Genomic DNA, 17,412 nt, shown 5'->3' on the forward strand with positions numbered 1-17,412 from the left:
AGTTCATGAGTCGGTTTCCAAAATTGAAATCACTTATTTGCATGCTCTATATCTAAAGGTCGAAAAATACATACGATATGGGGATTTAATGCAGAGGAATGCGAAGGAACAGAAGAGATCAGGGAAGGCAGTGCAGGCTGTCGACAGAGATGACCGAAAGGGAAATAGTAGGATAGAAGAAAGAAAGAGAGGACGTACAGAGGGGAGAGCCAAGGTCCGGAGAGGACGGGGGACCGAGGCAGAAAGGATATCTGAGAGAGGAAGCCATATCGCGAAATCGAACAGACTCTGCTCAACAGGCCCTTAGAGGAAATCTTGCCTCTAATTAAGGGGCAACAATATTTTGAGGGTCCGCGGAGTACACCTGTGGAGGTAGAAGGAAAACCATTTTGCGCAAACCATCAAATCAAGAATCATGCCACTAATGAGTGTTATGCCTTGAAGTGGTTAGCGGAGAGAATGATCGAAAAGGGGATGCTTAGGGAGTTTGTCGCAGAGATTCATCAAGCTGAGAGAGTGCTAGCTCCAGCTAGAATTTTAGGTACCATCAATGTCATCTTTAGTGGAGAAACCCTGGGAAAAAATGCACACAGAGAAAAGATAAGAAAGACAGCGAGTTTACAACAGGTGAATGAGGTGGTGAGCATACCACGGTTAGTTCGCGAAACCGCGATGGGTGAGGAAAGCATAATGTTCACCCCAAAAGACTTAGAGTCAGTAATTTCCCCGCATGAGGATGCATTGGTGATTACTATAGCGATGGATAATTATCTGGTAAAGAGAGTGTTGATAGACTGTGGAAGTTCAGTGGACTTGTTATTTAAGGGGGCCATAAAGGAGATGAATATCGGTAGAGATCGTTAAAAGCTCCTCAAACTAATCTGTATGGGTTCAACGACGAAGATGAGAACCCATGGGGAATTGATGCTACGATTCAGGTCCGACATACCCGGTATTCACCGAGTTTATGGTGGTGGACTCTAGTTCCCAATATAATGCCATTCTAGGGAGAAAATGGATCCCACGAAATGAAGGCTATTCCGTCAACATTTTACCAAGTGATCCGCTTCCCCTACTAATAGGGGGACATCTGAGATAAGGGGGATCAAGTGGCGTATGAGAACATCCCAAAAGAGTATGGTCCACGGAACGAAAAGGGGAGGGTCGTCAAATGAAACGGGATCAACATAGCAAATTACAGGGAGGCGGTGGAAACAGAAGTGTAAATGCGAGCCTCGGCTGGGACAAAAAAACTTTGGATGAGTTGGAGGTAGTGAACCTGGGGTGGGTGGGATGAGGAAAAGTTTACGCCGGTAGGAGTCGACTTTGCGGAGGAATGGAAGTGTAAGTCGGGTGCAGTTTTTATAGAAAATACCGATATATTTGCATGGGTAATTGAGGATATCACGGGTTTAGACCCGTGAGTATGTCCGTCATCACTTATATATGAATGAAGATGCTAAGCCGGGTAATATAAAAGATGATAAGCATAAGACCCAAATACGCTTAGGGGATTAGCGAAGAGGTTATCTAATCGGTGGGCGCGAGGGGATAATAAGGGAAGTAGAGTTTAGAATGGTTGTTGAATGTGGTCTCGGTACTGAAAAAGAACGTCAAGGTTAGAATGTGTATTGACTTCACATATGTAAACAAGGAATGCCTGAAAGATTGTAACCCTATTCCCCGGGTGGATGAGCTAGTAGATAGAACGACAGGATTCAAAGTGTTTTCCTTCATGGATGCATCGATGGGAAACAATCAGGTCGTAATGTTCGGGCCAGATCAGGAGAAAACCACCTTTGTGGTGGAGGGTGGTACCTATTGTTACACCAGGATGCCCTTCAGCTTAAAAAATATGGGAGCTACTTTTCAGCGGTTGGGAGAAAAGATGTTCGAAGGCAAGATTCGAAAGAGGATCGAAATATACATTGAAAACATGGTGGAAAAAAGCATGTCGGAAAATAAACACTTAGAAGGCCTCCATGAGACTTTTGGTATACTGCGCAAGCATAAGTTGAAACTCAATCCTGAGAAATGCACATTTGGGGTAACTTCATGAAAGTTTCTGGGCTACATAGTCACCCACTGCAGAATAGAGGCGAATCCAGAGCAGATTTGATCGTTGATTGAAATGTCATATCTGCAGAATGTGAAGGAAGTACAAAGGTTGGCTGGGAGAGTCGCGACACTTAATAGATTTATTTCCAAGTCATCAAACAAATGCCGACCTCTATGTCGCTTGTTGAGAAAAACACCTGATTTCCATTGGACTGCGGAATGTGAAGGAGCCTTCCAAGAGTTGAAGGGTTACTTTGGGAAGGCACCCTTGCTATCACGGCCGGAGCAGGGGGAAAAGTTGCATTTGTATCTGGGGGTTAGCGAGTACGCGATAAGTTCAGTTCTGGTAAGGGTGATCGACAAGATAGAAAAGCCAGTTTACTTTCAAAGCAAAACCCTACTGGACACAGAGACCCAGTACAGTAGGATTGAAAAGTATGCTTTGGCCTTGATATTTTCAGCTCTTAAGTTGAAGCCTTACTTCGAAGCTCATTCTGTGGTGGTAGTAACAAATTTGCCTCTCAAGCAAGCGTTGAAGGCCGAGAAGTCAAGTAGGATGCTGAAATGGGCAGTATTACTCGGTTCTTATGAGATTACATACCAAATCGGGTGATGAGAAAAGGCATGAGCCATGGCGGAGTTTTCGCCAAATTTCCGCAGAGGACCCCACTTGGGGAGAGGAAATGGTAATGGAATCTGAAGGGGAGGTTAGTCGCGATCCTTTGGATCCTTGGGATATTCGCAATGGGTGGAGAGTGTTTGCGGATGGTTCTAATACTGATACAAGAAATGGAATTGGGGTCGTGTTAGTGACTCCTGAGAACAATCACCTTGAGCTATCTATGAAACTGGGGTTCGCGGCTTCAAATAATGAGTATGAATATGAAGCTGTGATAGCTGGATTAGACTTGGCCAAAGATCTGGGGGTGAATGAGTTGTCTGTTTTCTCAGATTCCAATTTAGTAGTTTGTCAGGTAAATGGAGGGTTTGTGGCTCGCTGCCCAAGGATGGCGAGATACCTTGAGGTCCTACAGCGAAAGGTAAGCAAGTTCGACAAAATAAAGTTCTCCCACTTAGGCCACGGAGAGAATATACATGCCAATGCTTTGGCTTATGTGGCGGCGGTTCTTCCTGGTTCAGAGGGTCGGTCTATTGAAGTTAAGGTTTTGAGCAAGCCAAGTACATCAGATGAGGGTGGGGTTTGGCTCACCACCGAGAGGGATCAGGGTTGGATGAAACCGATAAAGACTTTCTTGAGGGGAGTAGAGATAGAGAATAAGCAGGAGAGGCGAAGAATGGAACAGCTGAGTCAAAGGTACACAATGTTGGAGGGTGACCTATATAGGAGAAATTTTAGCGGACCATTGCTAAAATGTATAGGTCCGTGCGTGGCAAGCGCAAGAAGTTCTAGCTAAGGTTCACGAAGGTGATTGTAGGAGTCATTCCGCAAGGCAAACAACTACCCACAGGTTGATATCACAGGGGTATTTTTGGCCACATATGAAGAGAGATGCCACAGAGCACGCCAAGAAATGTGAGAAATGCCAAAGGTTTGCACCGTTCATACATTCACCAGCTGAGCCCTTGCATAATGTGTTCAACCCTTGGTCATTCGCCATGTGGGGACTGGATATTGTAGGGCCTCTACCCATGGCGAGCGGAAAAAGGAGATTTATGTTGGCCGCTACTGATTATTTTACCAAATGGGTGGAGGGTGTGGCTTTGCAACAAAGTTAAGGAAGAGAACGTAAAGAAGTTCTTATGGGAGAATATCATCTCAGAGGTTCGGGCTGCCACACGATCATCATCGAGATAATGGAACTCAATTTACTAGGGGAAAAGTGCGAGAGTTTCTTTAGGCATTTAGGGTGAAGTAGTGGTTCTCATCCCCCTACAATCCTGAGGGGAATGGACAAGCCGAGGCATCGAACAAAATCATAATGGATCATTTAAAGAGAAAATTGGAGCAAAAAAGTGCGTGGGTGGACGAGTTGAATCACGTGTTATAGGATTATCGTACCACACTGTGGACATCCACTAAGGAATCACCATTCGCAATGGCATATGGAGTAGAGACCGTCATACCAGTGGAGATGATAGTGTCCACGACTAGGACCCAGGCTGTGGAAACCGAAGTGAATGAGAGGACATTAGCTATTGATTTGCATCTCATTGAAGAAAAAGAAGAGAAATAGGCGCGCGATTCGATTGGAAGAATACCATAGAACTTTACAGAGACAGTATAATAAACGTGTGAAACCGTGATCTTTCAAGGTGGGTGACTATATGCTGAGACGAGTTACCCCGGCCACCAAGAAGGAAAATGAAGGAAAGTTAGGTCCGAACTGGGAGGGACCCTATGTCATCAGGGAGAAGGGTAATTCTGGAACGTATAGATTGCAGACTGCGACAGGGGACAAGATAGAGAAGTCGTAAAACATTAGACTGTTGAAAAAGTTCCATGAGTAGAGTCTTGTATCTAGTCTTTTAAACACAGAGTATCATAGTTAAATCTATGTGAACAGAGAAATGATGTTTGATGTTAAAGATTATTGTGTCGATGAATAAAGAATGCACTTCCTACAAATGTGTCGAAAAAGAAATTTGGGAAAATCTAACAGGGGGCAAATCGAAGTTGCCCCACCAAGCTTCCTTCACCCGCCCAAAGATAGCAAGGTGGATCCGAATCAAACTTGGGGCAAATTGAGTTGCCCCACCAGGCTTTCACAACCGCCAAAAGACGGGGATAAGCCCTTCGTGGACCTCAAGTCCGAATCAAACTTGGGGGCAAAAAGCCCCCACCAGGCTTCACAGCCGACCAAAGACAATGAGGGGATGAGCCCTTCGTGGACCTCGAGTCTGAATCAAACTTGGGGTAGAGAAAAGCCCCCACCAGGCTACACAACCACCCAAAGATAGAGGGGGGGATGATCCTTTCGCGGACCCCGAGTCTGAATCAAACTGGGGGCAAATTGAGTTGCCCCACCAGGCTTCACAGCCGCTAAAAGACAGCGGGGGGGATGAGCCCTTTGCGGACCTCAAGTCCGAATCAAACTTGGGGTAGAGAAAAGCCCCCACCAGGCTGCACAGCCACACAAAGACAGGGGGGGAGGAGGAGTCCTTCGTGGACCACGAGTCCGAATCAAACTTGGGGCAGAGAAAAGCCCCCACCAGGCTACACAACCACCCAAAGATAGCGGGGGGGATGAACCCTTCGCGGACCCCGAGTCCGAATCAAACTGGGGGCAAATTGAGTTGCCCCACCAGGCTTCACAGCTGCCAAAAGATAGCGAGGGGATGAGCCCTTTGCGGACCTCAAGTCCGAATCAAACTTGGGGTAGAGAAAAGCCCCCACCAGGCTATACAGCCACACAAAGACAACGGGGGGGAGGAGCCCTTCGCAGACCACGAGTCCAAATCAAACTTGGGGCAGAGAAAAACCCCCACCAGGCTACACAGCCACCCAAAGATAGCGAGGGGATGAGCTCTTTCGCCGGATCCCGAAGTCCGAATCAAACTGGGGGCAAATTGAGTTGCCCCACCAGGCTTCAGCCGCCAAAAGACAGCGGGGGGGATGAGCCCTTCGCGGACCTCAAGTCCGAATCAAACTTGTGGTAGAGAAAAGCCCCCACCAGGCTACACAGCCACACAAAGACAGCGGGGGGGAGGAGCCCTTTTGGACCACGAGTCCGAATCAAATTTGGGGTAGAGAAAAGCCCCCACCAGGCTACACAGCCACACAAAGACAGTGCAGGGGGGGGATGAGCCCTTCGCGGACCAAGAGTCTGAATCAAACTTGGGGGCAAATTGAGTTGCCCTACCAGGCTTCACAGCCGCCAAAAGACAGCGGGGGGGGGATGAGCCCTTCGTGGACCTCAAGTCTGAATCAAACTTGGGGGCGCATAAAATCCCCCACCAGGCTTCAAAGCTAAAACCTCAGAAGTAATTGAAATTAGACCTGCTAAGAAAGTTGGGATCTCACATCATGAGAAGGGGGAAGCTAGAGAAATGAGTTTGATTGATGACTTGCAGGGCATACCCAGAAATTCAGGCAAAGAGACATATATACAAATACAAAGAGTACAACCAGTCAGAGTATGTGAACTGCAAAAGAACAAAAATACAAAAACACAATTTCGTTGCATCACCGTTGTCCTTTGGTCGCCGTCCTATTTGAGAGGAAACTTCATCCACATCCACAGCCCGGAGTTAGTATCACCATCCAATCGAAATAGGGAGGTGACCGCGACCGGAGTGGGTAGGGGTAGACCGGTGTAGCAGCCTTCAATCGGGAGGTGACTGGAGTTGGAACTAAGATTTGAGTGTCAGGTACTGGAGGTGGAGCGGGAAGAAGGCGGCCGGCCGCAGTAAGCTCTTCGAGCTGTTGTTTAAGTTCGCGGGCAATCTTCTTCTCAGCTAAGCGACCCCCACTATATAATTGCGGTGCTTGTCTTCAGCTAGCTGGAGCGCTTTTTGGGCCTTCACAGCTACGATTCGAAGATCGTCCCAGTCCTTCTCTAGCTTGGCATACTTCATTTTCCAGCTTTCAGGCCCCTGAATCTCCTACTTCACGACCTCTAGAGATTCCAGTGTGCTGGTTAGACCGCACAACACGTAGCTGATGTCCAGACTCAGTTGAAAATATAACTTGTTAACAAGGTATATAAAGGAAAAGATAGAAGAAGAGGAAAGAGACAAACCTTTTCCTAGCAATGGTAGATAGATGCTCTATGAGAGGCCAGTGAACCAGAGTCACCGTATGCTTGATCTTTGGGAAGATGAGAGCTGAAGAAGAGGGATGCTGCGACGGCGTGGTTCTCCAAGGCCGAAGTTGCAAATAGTTATATCGCGGTCCCTAGCCTTGAATTGAGGTTGCCATATGTGTCAATGCTTTCGAGGACAGGGGCCCCGATGAGCGGGGGTCTTTCCCATGACGACGTGCAGGAGCCAAGGGCGCATCGAGCAGGGGGGGGTTGGGGTTTGGAGGCTGGTCCGGGCCTTTTTGTGGGGGCTCTTGCCCGCAACTTCGGTGGGTTCATCACTTTCGGAGTCACTTTCCCACAATTTGAGCTTGTTAGGGGCCATGGCAGCGGCAGGAACAATAGAGGGGGGATGAGCAAAATCGTCTTCCCAGTCTGCTAAAGCAGAATACAAAGAGGGGGCGGCAGTATCTAGGGTAGCTTGGTGGGATTGAGAGGCGGATCGTCGGGCAACGGCTTGGGAGTGGTAGATCTTGGTGGTGTACTTGAAAGACTTGTGGGCCTTTCTTTTAGGGAGAGGTGAGGATTTGGGGTATCTTTCTTTGGGAGGTGGCGGGCGATAGAGGGGGCCTTGGTATTTACCAATGTTTTTCAATGAGGGATCAAGTAGAAGAGAGTTGCCTTTTTCTAGATCGATGTCGAGAACTTCACACTTGGCACTTCCCAAATCAGGGAGTCTTTGAAAATTTTCGGATGAGATGCCAGCGTAAATTTGAGATCGCGAGTCAAGTTTCCAACCTGAGTCAGAAAAGAAAGACAAGTTAAAATCAAAAATAGAAAGTAGCACTGCGAATCCAAAGGTTTTATGTACCACTTTTAAAGAAACTGAGATTCCTCAAAGAAACTTTAGATGGAAGGTCCGTGAAGATAAACCTACCAGACACATACAAAGGATAGTAATGCCGACCTTATCAGAAGTTGTGATATGGAGGACAAAAGACTTCTTCTGCGGACGTCTACAGAAAGATTGATACCCTATACTACCAAATTAGGTGCTCTTCTTTATATAATAGTGAGCTATTATATCACAGAGTTGGATTTTAGGTGAATAGGTTTCATTGTAATGATTTGCGGCATATAGGACACGCCAAAAGTTACCTATGCTTTGGCATGGCGGGATGTTGAAATGGTTACATACCTCGATATCCAGAAGGGTTAAGGGAAAACGCAAGTCAGCCGCTATTTGACCTACGGTAGCGATAAGACAACCTGGCCGCAGTTTTACCAAATGAGGGAAATGGGTGACGCCAGACACGTGCTCAAGAACCATGTCAGCCGGGATACCATAAGCAGCTTTAACTGCATTTAAGTTAGTTCTACAGTGGTATGACGGTGAGGGAGGAAGAGCGGCTTTCCTTCCTGAAGTAGACGATTCAGCGGTAGGGCTGGCAGAGCCTGAAGTCGGGGATTCAGATCTAGCCGCAGTATGACCGCTAGATCTGGGAGTAGAGGACTCCGACCCGTTGGATCTAGTGGCGGAGGTGCTCACCGATTCAAACTCCGACATGTCAGAATAAAATAAAGGGAGAAACCAACTAAAGTAACAATGGTGAGAATAAGATGGGCGGAAAAGAATGGGAGCGAAGAACGAAAATGATTTTAACCGACAACAATTGATGGGAAGAGAAAAGATGGAGACAAACCCGAGATGCAAGGCGCAAGGTGGAAGAAAGACTTGATTGAGCCGGAGGAGGATCCCGAAAATGGAGAACAAGAAAAGAAGTGGAAGAGGATAGAAGATGAAGTGAGAAATGATGTTTTATGTGGTGCTTTTGAGGGAAGAGAGAGGTTTGAGCGGGATTCTAAGAGACAGGGGCAAAAAAGTAATCACCGGAGAAAAGGACCAGGGGAAAGGGTGACGTGGGGCCTCAAAAATTGAAAAGACAAGATCGATACGCGTGCGCTTTGGACACGTGGAAATAATGACAGAGCACGTGCCAAGAATGAAGAAGAGATAGGTGGGAAGATAGTTTCGGTACCATTAATCGCTTTTGCGGACCATAAAAAGGGCCGCCGAATGTCAACGGGACCGAGAGGGGCATCTGTATAGGGAATATTCATGACATGAGAGGTTAGTGGGGCAAGTGGGTGGATGCGATATGGGAAAGAGAAAACATGCAGCAGTGGATCAGATCCGCGGAACCCTAACCGCATGGAAACCACCGCGACACGTGGGGAGACAGGGGACGCTAGATGAAAGAGAGATCAACGAACCACAAGAAGGAGTTAGAGAAAGAGAAAGAGAAGGAGGAGAAAAGGAAAGGAAGAAAGAAAACCATAGAGAAGAGAAAAAGAGAGAAGAGTAAGGAATTAATACAAGTAATCCCATAGATTGTAATAAGAGTAGATACAACAACTAAACAAACATCAAAACTGACCATTATCGAGGTTTGAGTTCTTTTCATCCATCACAATCTTTAGAAAAATCAAAAAAGAGAAGACAGAGTATATGGTCAAAAAAGAAGAACCCAGAGAAAAATGTGTAGCTTTGGAGCTTTATAAAAACTTTTTGAGGTTGGTACAAAAAATGAGATAAATATTGTCTCGTCTTTGAATTACAAAAACAATATAAAAGTTGCTGATAGTAGATCCATAAGTTGCTGGTTCCTAATCCCATAATAGCTAAAGTCCGTTTTCATTTTTGCTGGGTTGAAATCCAACGGTCATTAATCGCTAGTACGCATCGCTAAGAGAATCTAACGGATAATTATCATTGTGCATGTCAACATCAGAAGTACAAGAAGAGAAAGAGTGTGTTGCAGAGGAGAGAGAGTGTAGCAGAAGAAAAAGAGTGTTGTAAGGAAGGGCAAAAGAGTCAAAAACCCTTTGAAAAAATCAAAATTAGAAGGCATGTCCGGTTAGAGAACAATGTGGATTTATCATGGGATTTTGGCAATTACCCTTATTATTATTCATTCTATTTGTATTTTGATTGTGTTTGTAGCACGTTATCAAATTAGAACTGAAATCATTATCTGGAACCTATTTTTAGTTGTGAAAAGAGTTTCATACTAATGATACTATAGTTAGACCATCCCCTGACCCATGCTAGTAGAAGTATAGACCACTGTTTAAGCGTCATATGAAAAGAAATTGTTCCAACAAAGTTTGTGCCAAATTCAATCAACGCATAGTTTGGGGAAGAATGTTTGGTTTGGGGTGCATTCACTCAAGTTCGATAGGACTCATTACTGTGTCTAGGAAAGGAAATCGGAGAGAACCCCATAGGGGTATGTGGTACCATGGGGTACGGGGTACACGCCATAATGTTTCACTAGTTTTCCTGTTTAAGATATGGTCCATTATACATGTAGTTCCATCATACTACAAAATTGCACTTGCACTTGTTTTCACTTTATTTGGCTCGAGTTTTGACCATTTTGCTCTACAGAGAGTGATAAAGTGATACTGATGGACATACTTCTTCCAATTTTAATATAAGTCTTCTTCTTCACCTGATAATTCCATTTATTTGGGAATGTGGAATTGTGGCTGCCAAATTTTCAAGTCGTTATGCATGATATAGTTCGTAACTTCTTATTACTACTGTGTGGAAGCCAAGTGTTACGTGTTCTTCCTTTTGATTCTTCAATTAACATATGCATCACATACAACTAACTTTGTTGACAATTTTGCTGCCAAGAGACACCAAACAAAATGTTTGAGAGGATAGTTTGGGATTTCAGAATTATTGGAATTCCGACAAATTCAAAAATCGAAATTTATAATATTTTGAGTTTTTGACCCATGTTATATTTGGAATTTCAATTTTTTTTTGAAATTATCAATATTTCGACTCTAAACAATTTTTTTAAAAATTGAAATATTAGGTAGAATTCTGATATTCCGTTCAGAATAATGAACATTGGTTGAGAGCACTTGAGACCAAGACCCAATATTTCCATATCTATATCTATATCTTAATATTAAAACTCTCACAGTGGGTATTTTTCGAGCTCTATTAAAACGAGAATTTCTCTCTTATTTGAAAAACGAGAATTCTTTTCTTATTAAAACAAATTCTAACACTTTTAATTAAAGCGGAAATCCTTCTCCTATTAAAATGAGAATTCCTCCCCTATTGAAAATTAAACGAAAATCTAGCGTATCTAATTAAAACGGGAATCGTTCTCCTATTAAAACAGAATCTCTCTCCCAATTGAAAAAATGGGTTTTAAAACTTAATTTAAAATAATTTGTTAGAAAATTAAAACGGATAAACGACTAAAACGGTAGTCCCAATTTCTAAAAAAATATAAATATTTTCAAAAGAGCGGTGATATATATGCACGGGCCTACAAGCTAGTCTTAAATTCTTAATATTAAAGCTCCCACAATGGGATATTTTTCGAGCTCTATTAAAATTCCACATCATCTCCTATTAAAATGAGAATTTCTTTTCTATTTGAAAAATGAGAATCTTTTTTTACAACGGGAATTTCTCTCCTATTATAACGGGAATTCATCTCCTATTAAAATAAATTCTAATACTTCTAATTAAAGCGGAAATTATTCTCCTATTAAAATGGAAATTTCTCCTCTATTGAAAAGAAAAAAATCTAGCATATCTAATTAAAACAAGAATTATTCTCCTATTAAAACATGATCTCTCTCACAATTGAAAAAAATGGGTTTTTAAAACTTAATTAAAATAATTTGTTAGAAAATTAAAACGGGTTATCAACTAAAACGGTAATCCCAATTTTCTAAAAAATATATAAATATTTTCAAAAGAGCCGGTGCGTATGTACGGGCCTACAAGCTAGTATCTTAATATTAAAGCTCTCACAAGGGGTATTTTTCGAGCTCTATTAAAATTTCACGTCATCTCCTATTAAAACGGAAATTTCTCTCCTATTTGAAAAATGGAAATTTCTCTCCTATTAAAACAAATTCTAGCACTTCTAATTAAAACGAAACCATTATCCTATTAAAATGGAAATATATCTCCTATTGAAAAGGAAAAATCTAACATATCTAATTAAAAGCGGGAATTATTCTCCTATTAAAACATGATCTCTCTCCCAATTGAAAAATGGGTTTTAAAACTTAATTAAAATAATTTGTTAGAAAATTAAAACGGATTAGCAACTAAAACGGTAGTCCCAATTTTTTTAAAAAAAATCTAAATATTTTCAAAAGCCTGGTCATGTATGCACGGCCTACAAGTTAGTATCTTAATATTAAAGCTCCCACAAGGGGTATTTTTTCGAGCTTTATTAAAAATTTCACGTCATCTCCTATTAAAACGGAAATTTCTCTCCTATTTGAAAACGGAAATTCCTCTCCTATTAAAAACAAATTCTAGCACTTCTAATTAAAATGAGAATCATTATCCTATTAAAATGGAAATATATCTTCTATTGAGAAGGAAAAATCTAGCATATCTAATTAAAACGGAAATTATTCTCCTATTAAAACATGATCTCTTTCCCAATTGAAAAAAATGGGTTTTTAAAATTTAATTAAAACAATTTGTTAAAAAATTAAAATGGGTTAGCGACTAAAAAGCGGTAGTCCCAATTAAAAAAAAAAAAAATCTAAATATTTTCAAAAGAGACGGTAGCGTATGCACGGCCTACAAGCTAGTTGACTATATATCATATATATATATATATATATATATATATATATATATATATATATATATATAAATATATATATATATATATATATATATATATATATATAGGGTTTAGGGTTTTATATATTTAGGGTTATATATATATTATATATATATATATATATTAGAAAATGTGATATATATCAGCCAAAAAAAAAGATATTCAGTAGAGATATATAGAATATTTTCATATTAGGTACCCAAAAACCATATATCAGAAATATATATCAACGATATTTTTGTTCTTGGTTGAGACTGAGAGAATCATAAAACTCATAATGTTGATGGCCTAGGCGCCTAGCTGAGGAAAAACCTTAACAAATTCTTTTGGGAATGCGTTTTTTTTTTGAGAAAAAGAACCGATTACTTGGAGTCTTGGTCGTCCATATGCACCAACACCACCAAGTCCTTGATTCCTTTCTGAGTTGAGAACTTGAGATTATTATTAATGGACAAATTAATCAATGAACTGGTTGAAGTAAACTAGTACAGAAATCATTATATATGAACAAAGAGGTCAGAACTCAGAAGACCAACATAGAGAAGAAGACCAAAATAGAGAAAACGAAAGAGTGAAAAGGGAAGCATTTGAAAGACTGAAAGTGAGAAAAAATGTTTGAACAAAAGCTAGTCCAGAAAAAGGTTTTATCCATTTTGATGATATAAATTGGCTTTTAAGAGTGGTTTATGTTCGTGTCCTTAGAGGGTTCGTTACGTCGCCATGATTGATCAGTTTATCTTTGTTTGTCAGTTCAGTCATCAGGGTTCGTTCAGACCATCATTAGGATTTCAGGTTTCAGCTTTTCTTACTCCTCCAGTCCTTCCCCCCCCCCCCCTCTCTCTCTCTAGCTTTCCAAATGCTTGGTATGATTATGTGCTCGTCGGCTCTCTCGTATTAGTCTTGTCCAAGTTAATTTAACCAAGATTTCCTAGAAAGTGCCACCTGTGTTCATGCAGGTTTGCTATCACATCGTTTCACAACGATTTCAACTATTCACTCCCTACGTCCAAAATTCCAACGAAAATTTGGTATTATCCAATACTTTTAATACATTAAACTCTAATCTACTTAATTTATCATAAACTTTTTATCCATGCAACTTGAAGATAGGATTGATTAACCTAAAAATTGGCATTTATGAGGTCTCGTCACTTGTGCTGACCCATATTTCAAAAAGGTAAAATTATCAAATTACACAAGATCCCGACTCCATGGAAATATGGAAGGGTGATTCTACACTTGCAACAAGGCCTGCACTACTACTACTCTACTAGAGAAGAGTGATAGAGAAAAGCTGCCGTATCTGTTTTTTGCTACTTGTTCTTTTCTAATTTTCTTTTCTTACATAATATATACCCAAAAACACAAAAAAAACACATAATATTTTCATGCCTGCTGAATTCTGACTTCAATGCCCAAACAAAACAAAAGCCCTTCTGTTCTTCACTTTGTTCCATTCCAACTTTTCCTCCAAATCTTCACCGCTTTCTTAATCTCTTCATTTTCAATATCCATTTTACATAAAATAAGAGACCAAAAATCACTATCATAGAACCAAAAAATCCCCAGAGAAGCTTCACATTTTTATATAATATTACTTTTTTTTCTTTTTTGTCAATATTCGTCTTCAAAGAGCAACTTCAGCTTGCAAAAACATATTAAACTCCACTTGCTCAACCTCCCACTTCTCCTTGGCAACAACCCCATCATGCACAGGCACGTATTCCTGATCAAACAAAACAAAATCATTTATGCAAATTAAACAAACACAAGAAAAAATCAACATATCAGATATGATTTGTTTTTCCTGAACTCCACCTCAAGTTTCTGAACAAGTTCTTTTGCATTTGGTGCAGAAACAATAATGCTTCTTTGAGAAGGCTCAATAAACCCATCATCCACTGCTTTGTCTATGAATGTGAGGAAATAGTTGTAATACCCATCAACATTCAGCAAACCCACCTGCACAGAAGAAAGAAATAGCTTCAAATCTCATTTGGGAATAAAAACATAAAAAGTTATTATATATGTGCAATTGTGCTTACTGGTTTGTCATGGATACCAAGTTGAGCCCAAGTGATAACTTCCAATAACTCTTCTAATGTTCCATACCCACCTAAATACACAAATAACTTTTCCATCTTACAGAGAATAGAAATAAATGGGGACTGATGGAATCAGAAAAGGTAAGATTTTAGACCTGGTAATGCAATGAAGCAATCAGAATGCCTAGCCATTTCAGCTTTCCTTTGATGCATGTCGGCTACTGGTCTTACTTCTCCAACAGTTTCGCCAGTTATCTGCTTAATAAACAATTTTTTTAGACCAAATAATGAATTATAAAAGCACATATCTCAATATATTTGACATTTTCAGCAAAACAACTAATCTGACCTCCTTGCCCATTAGTGTCTTAGGAATGATCCTGTAAAAAAAAACGACGAACAGCAAGTTAAAAAGATGTTATTTGCAAAATAAAGATTACCCAAGTGTGAGAAAAAGAGCTTCATTTACCCTAAAACATGACCCCCACCATGATGAACAGCCCGAGAAACCAAACCCATTAACCCCACACTTCCACCTCCATAAACAAGATCTAACTTCCTTGAAACCTTCATCAAAAGAAAGCCCAACATTATAAAAGCCCAAATAACTAAGAAAAACACAAACAAATAAGCCTAAATGGGGTACTAGAGTTTTAGAGAAATAAAGTACCAGCTCTTGTCCAAGTTCAACAGCAGCATCTCTATAACAATCTCTATTTCCAGTACTACTTCCACAGAAAACACAAACCCTCTTAAACCTTGACTTCACCACTTTCTCCTCCATCTCTTCTAGTACTATCGTTCTTTTTAGGCAAGTTACTTCTCTTTCAAGTGTTTTTTTGTTTATTTGCTCAAGAATCTCAATGTTGGTCAAGTGTAATCAGGCCTATATTTATATAGAGAAGGGATGGGATGGGGTAAAGAAGGAAAAGTTTGAGGAATTAAGGAAACATTCTGGCCTTTGGATGCATCAACCGCATTTTTTCACCCTTTTCCCAAACAAATAAACAAAATGTGCTGTAGGACTGTAGCGCAGTACTGATCTGACCCTCATACTAACTGTCTATTTTTTTATTTTTTTTTAATGATATTACATAATTATTCTTTTTATAAATTAATATAAACTAAAATAAAATGATAAAAAGTGGAATTTTGTGGAAAATATAATAATTGAGAAAGCTTGGGGCACCCAACATTTTTTTGGGCCTTGGTTTATTTAATTTTTTGTTTGATTTGTTTGTGGAAATATAATTAAGTTTTTTGTTATTTATTTGTTATTATTTTTGGTCAAGTTATTAGTTGTTTATTTGTTTTTATTTTTGTTTTTTATTTTTTGAAAAAAGAAATATAATTTAGATTCTTATGGAGTTATTATGGGAGTCTAAATAGATTTTTGTTCTACTTATAATGATTACCAAAGTGTCGTATTAAGTTGGAGACGAATATCTACATGAAATTTTTCAACAAGCTGAAACTGGAAATCTTCACTAGTACATTTTAGTGAAATACAAATTTGATAATTTTAAACAAAAATTCAATTTTTCTAACAAAAATTGTGTGAAAGTATGATTTATATTGTATGCATTCATTGCATTTTGAGTATTATAAAGAGTTAGAACTGTATTGCAGTAAGTAGTGTTGATTAATGTGTGATGATCAATAACTTAAAATCGGTTGATATTTGAGAGGGTGTATTAAACTGCTGGTGAAAAAATAATTAAATAAATTTTAAAAAAAAAAAAAAAAACTATTGTGATATATTTAAGTGTGAATTGTATATAGAGAGTGAGACATTTGTGGCAAACGATAGAAGTTTATCTTATTTTGTTTCAAGCTTTCAAAACTCAAATAGAGCAAAAAAAAAAAAAAAAAAATTGAATAATGGATTAGTTTCATCTGAGAAACATGTTCACAGTGTTTGTTGATAAAAATGTTGGAATTTAAATTTATTTAGCTAACAATATGACAATTTTAGTAGAACATGACACTTTTCAACTATTTTGGTATTGTTTTTGAAGGTTTAGTAAGTCAAGGATTCATAAATTTTGTAAACATTAATATTTATATCACCTCTCCAAAAAATTGTCACTATTTAGAAAATCTATCAAAATTTCCCCACTCGCCCATTTATGGATCTACATCGATATCAAATTCATTGGAATGATAAAATAATTTTACTTGAATCAGGAAGACTTTTAAATTTTACCAATATGGTTCCATATAGGAATTATGATTGTTAGATCATGGGGGATGCATGATTATATGAACTCTACTTAAACGAACTCCACCACTGCAACAATGAATTGGAAGCTATTTTTTGTGGAGATGTTCTATACACAATAGAAATCATCATCACAAAAAATTAACTCAACACAATTGAAAATGTACAGCCACTACAACATTGGCAAAAATTGTTTAGATTATTATTATGGAGTTATTCAACGGCCATGAATTTTTCAATTTCGATACAAATTTTGACTAGATTAAACATATTCAATTGAGTTGATTTTTTTATGTGGGTGACTATGCAATGTATACATATGTCCACAAAAAAATCAGACATCAATTCATCTTGCAAGTATAGTTTTATGAGTGAAGTAAATTTGGAGTCACTATAAGGCGGAATTTATATAACCATTCCTATTTTAGATCATATGTCCAATGGACAATAAGACTTAATTAGTGTTTTTTTTAATAAGTGATAAGTGCTCAAAAGTAATGATTTGTATCCCCAATTTTGTGTATGTTATTATTCATTTTATATATAATATTCTAATATGATATAATTTTTGTTGTTGCCGGTTTAAAAACTTAAATGCTAAATATAGAGGGAAAATAAGTACAAGTACGTCAAACAAGTAAAATATGAGTAATTGGGAATTAGCTAAAAGTCAATGAAAAAAGCATTGTATTTATCTCCAAAAG

The 17,412-nt window shown here is 39.4% G+C and overlaps 3 protein-coding genes across 3 annotated transcripts; 2 read left to right on the forward strand and 1 right to left on the reverse strand.

Annotated features, from left to right (window-relative positions):
- Window positions 1–459: 459 nt before the first annotated feature.
- Window positions 460–864, forward strand: LOC147491729 (uncharacterized). Its single transcript, XM_086567313.1, has one exon. It carries the CDS (start codon window positions 460–462, stop codon window positions 862–864), a length of 405 nt encoding a protein of 134 aa, XP_086423439.1.
- A 1,877-nt stretch (window positions 865–2,741) lies between these two features.
- On the forward strand, window positions 2,742–3,473 carry LOC147491730 (uncharacterized). Its single transcript, XM_086567314.1, has one exon. It carries the CDS (start codon window positions 2,742–2,744, stop codon window positions 3,471–3,473), a length of 732 nt encoding a protein of 243 aa, XP_086423440.1.
- A 10,085-nt stretch (window positions 3,474–13,558) lies between these two features.
- Window positions 13,559–15,459, reverse strand: LOC147491731 (cytokinin riboside 5'-monophosphate phosphoribohydrolase LOG5-like). The gene is made up of 7 exons (XM_086565348.1): window positions 15,158–15,459; window positions 14,957–15,054; window positions 14,837–14,867; window positions 14,643–14,742; window positions 14,488–14,558; window positions 14,261–14,404; window positions 13,559–14,168 (listed from the first exon to the last, which is right to left on the reverse strand). The coding sequence occupies exons 1-7, from the start codon at window positions 15,269–15,271 to the stop codon at window positions 14,070–14,072; spliced, it is 657 nt and encodes a 218-aa protein (XP_086421474.1). The 5' UTR covers window positions 15,272–15,459; the 3' UTR covers window positions 13,559–14,069.
- Between the last annotated feature and the right edge of the window lie 1,953 nt (window positions 15,460–17,412).

This window comes from Coptis chinensis, chromosome 6 (assembly GCF_015680905.1).
Source record: "Coptis chinensis isolate HL-2020 chromosome 6, ASM1568090v1, whole genome shotgun sequence".
Classification (NCBI taxonomy): Eukaryota; Viridiplantae; Streptophyta; class Magnoliopsida; order Ranunculales; family Ranunculaceae; genus Coptis; species Coptis chinensis.